Below are 3,389 nucleotides of genomic sequence, written 5' to 3' on the forward strand. Positions count from 1 at the left end.
CCTAGAGGACTGTCTTCAACAGACAAAATGATTTCTAGAATACTTCAACAGAGAAAAGCGGTTCCTAGAAGACTTCAACAGAGAAAAGCGGTTCCTAGAAGACTTCAACAGAGAAAAGTGGTTCCTAGAAGACTGTCTTCAATGGACAAAGTGGTTCCTAGAAGACTGTCTTCAATGGACAAAGTGGTTCCTAGAAGACTGTCTTCAACAGACAAAGTGGTTCCTAGAAGACTGTCTTCAACAGACAAAGTGGTTCCTAGAAGACTGTCTTCAACAGACAAAGTGATTTCTAGAAGACTTCAACAGACAAAGTGGTTCCTAATGAAAAACCTGGATAAGGAAAATGGCAATCATATTCATCCTCTTCGATCTCAGTTTCAAATTGAAGGGAAAACACACCAGGTGAAGGGACAGGAGCTGAAGACCCAGGATGTATGATGAGTCTCATAACTCATTGAACAATGGTTGTCACGTCTTCCAGTTAACAAAATTAGACACCACAAGTAAAGTATTTCCTGTGAGAGGAAATTTTTCACTCACAGAAGAACTATATGAAACCACATTAAGTTGAGAGTTCAAAATAAATTAAATACAATGAAACAAAAGTTTCATTAAGAATGCAAATCTCCAAATATGTCCTATGTAAGATAGCTAAGTAATGTCTAATAGTTGCAGCTAAGTTTATCTTTTAATTAGAGCCAAATATATCCTATATAGAATAGATATTGTTTCCTGCAGCCAACTAAATCTTTCAGTTGTGGCCAAGTAAACTCTTGTATTTGTAATCAAATATATCCAGTAATATAAACCAGTTAATTAAAATGTTATAGATCTTGGTATTTACCATTCACATTATAACAGAGCCATGTGTCATGATTTCCAAGATGATAAATCACTTCTCCACACAATTTAGCTATCTTCCTCATGTGTCTTCATGATGTCAGAAAACCACGTAGGTTCAAGAAGTCTTGATACAAGATGAAGATAAAACCATATAACCCTAGAGCTTTTGAAAGTTGGACCTTTCTTCTTCTTCAGAAGAAGAAAAAAGATCAACCTTTCCAAAGCTCTAGAGTTATATGGTTTTATCTTCATCATGCGTCTGTCATAGAGATTTCCATGTCATTAGCCTTGAGGCAACACCCACCTAATTTCACATGATTTTACATGAATTGCACCACTGCGTGAAGATGTCACCATGCAACAAAAGCCATCCACCATTAGGATGGTGACACACCTCCATGTGCAATAATTCCCCTTTACATTTACAGTAGGATGGTGACACACCTCCATGTGCAATAATTCCCTATTACATTTACAGTAGGATGGTGACACACACATCCATGTGCAATAATTCCCCATTACATTTACAGTATGATGGTGACACATCTCCATGTGCAATAATTCCTCCCTTACATTTTCAGTAGGATGGTGACAATAATTGTGCAATGATTTTTTACCTTGACAATTTGGAGCACAAATGAGTTTCCATTTGCTGAAGTAATACTTAATAGTTGATCCTATATAAAATAGCTAATTGTAATAGTGTGTCGAATGTTATTCAAACATTTAAAATATTTTAGGTTATTAGTGGTGAGTGAAGAATCATACATCTAAACCAAACAAACATTCTACCACTGTATGAGGCCTACTTTATTTACTTGCTTCAGTCTTTCCAGGCAGCACCGATGAGCCATGAATTTAGCAAAGCTAGTCTGTTTCAGTGAGAGTAGCAAATCAAAGAATAGAATATCGTACAATACATCATTTGTTCTTCACTGCAATTAATGTATTGGTAAAGAAAAGAAATAAATAAAGTTAAATATTGCCAAAATAAAATTATTCTGGTAGTTTCCAAGAGTTAAACAACAATTCTGTAAGTATCATTTTAAACAGAAGTTTGTATGTTATATTATGCAACGTCATTTTTCTTACACAGTATTTTTCGAGTATCTCAGTTTGTTTATAGTGAAATGGATTTTGGGAATTTTGTCATACTAAATGTGATTTTCCATTTGCATTGACATTATAATTAATTTCTATATAATCAAATAAGCCATTAATTTTTTTCCATTTTGTACTATTCTCCATCTCTGAACTTGTGGTATAAAAAATTTAATGCTCACAAAAAAAAAAAGTATCTTCATCGTTAAATCCCTCTTCTTCTTCGGTGCTGTTGTAGACTTTGAGAAGTTCAGTCGTATGTCTTCGGTCTTCTTTTTTTTAATATATATGTGACTAGATGAGGAATTATTCTGTTCCTTAGGAAAAAGTTCATCTCAGAAAATTTGTGTTTTTACACAGTCATCTTTCAACAGCTGCTTCCAAAATTTTTTCAAGTTGATCTAAGTTCTCCTGAAAATGCATCCATGTTGTTTCATCTTGCAAAGGTAGAGTACCTTGTATTTCATAAAAGGAAATGTAAGAATTTTTACCCCCCTTTTTAGTAACACATCTTTCTTATTACAAAATAAAAATTAATGCCAGTACCTAACTAAGTACCGTAGCGGTAGCCAGATAGATTCGTTAGTAAGTAAATAGGTAAAATGGTTACAATTATAACCAAATAGATTCAATAGCAAGTAGCTAAATTATATCTAATAGTTGCAGCTAAGTTTATCTTCTAGTTATAGGCAAATATATCCTATATAAAATAGCTAAGTAATACCTAATAGTTGCCAAATATAAATCTTTGATTTATGAATATTAAGTGGTACATTGCAGAGTAACACCATGAAATAAGGTGTTTGATTTGTCAGTGTGAAAAAGTAAGTTGAAATACAACGCAGACATTAGATCTACAGATGTGGTGTTATACTTTTAGGTGCAGTAGATGTATGTATGTATGTTTTAGTAATTAAAAATAAGGAGTTATAGATAATAAGTATTAGGTAATTATTATAGGTAGTAGAGTGAGTGAATTTAGCTAACATTTACTGGCTGTAAGTACAAATCTTTTTAATATATATACTACACTGTGTTTAACAAACAAAGTACACACAAGTTTATTCAAAGTCAGAATGCTTTCAAAATAATAACTTACCTGCTCTTGGTTTACTAAAATGTAAACCATGTTAATTAACAAAGAAACCAAGACAGTATTTACTTTAACATATATATATATATATCTTATCTAGAATCAATTGAATTTACATTTGGGAGTTATGTTTCATACTGTTCCAGAGAAATGATGTAATTCTAAACCTAGAGGGGGTTATACCAATTCACAGAATGTACATTGGTTTGTGGTTCAGTGCTATAAAATAAGCAATAGAAAGAATATAAACTGATGGTCCATTATTAATAGTCTGACTAACAACAATTATCCCACTCGACTGCCCTTCAACTTACAACTCAACAAAACCCACTCGACTCACCAATTCATGTTT

General features: G+C 32.8%; 1 protein-coding gene across 3 annotated transcripts in view; it reads left to right on the forward strand.

Moving 5' to 3' along the window:
* Positions 1-3,389, forward strand: part of LOC106465816 (sphingomyelin phosphodiesterase 4-like) — a 23,230-nt gene that overhangs the window by 6,980 nt on the left and 12,861 nt on the right. For all 3 annotated transcript variants that reach the window (XM_022393758.1, XM_022393759.1, XM_022393760.1), the window contains exon 4: positions 2,267-2,390. In XM_022393758.1, coding sequence (XP_022249466.1) covers positions 2,267-2,390 — 124 coding nt within the window. The remainder of the gene's footprint in view (positions 1-2,266; positions 2,391-3,389) is intronic.

This window comes from Limulus polyphemus, unplaced genomic scaffold (assembly GCF_000517525.1).
Source record: "Limulus polyphemus unplaced genomic scaffold, Limulus_polyphemus-2.1.2 Scaffold2060, whole genome shotgun sequence".
Lineage (NCBI taxonomy): Eukaryota > Metazoa > Arthropoda > Merostomata > Xiphosura > Limulidae > Limulus > Limulus polyphemus.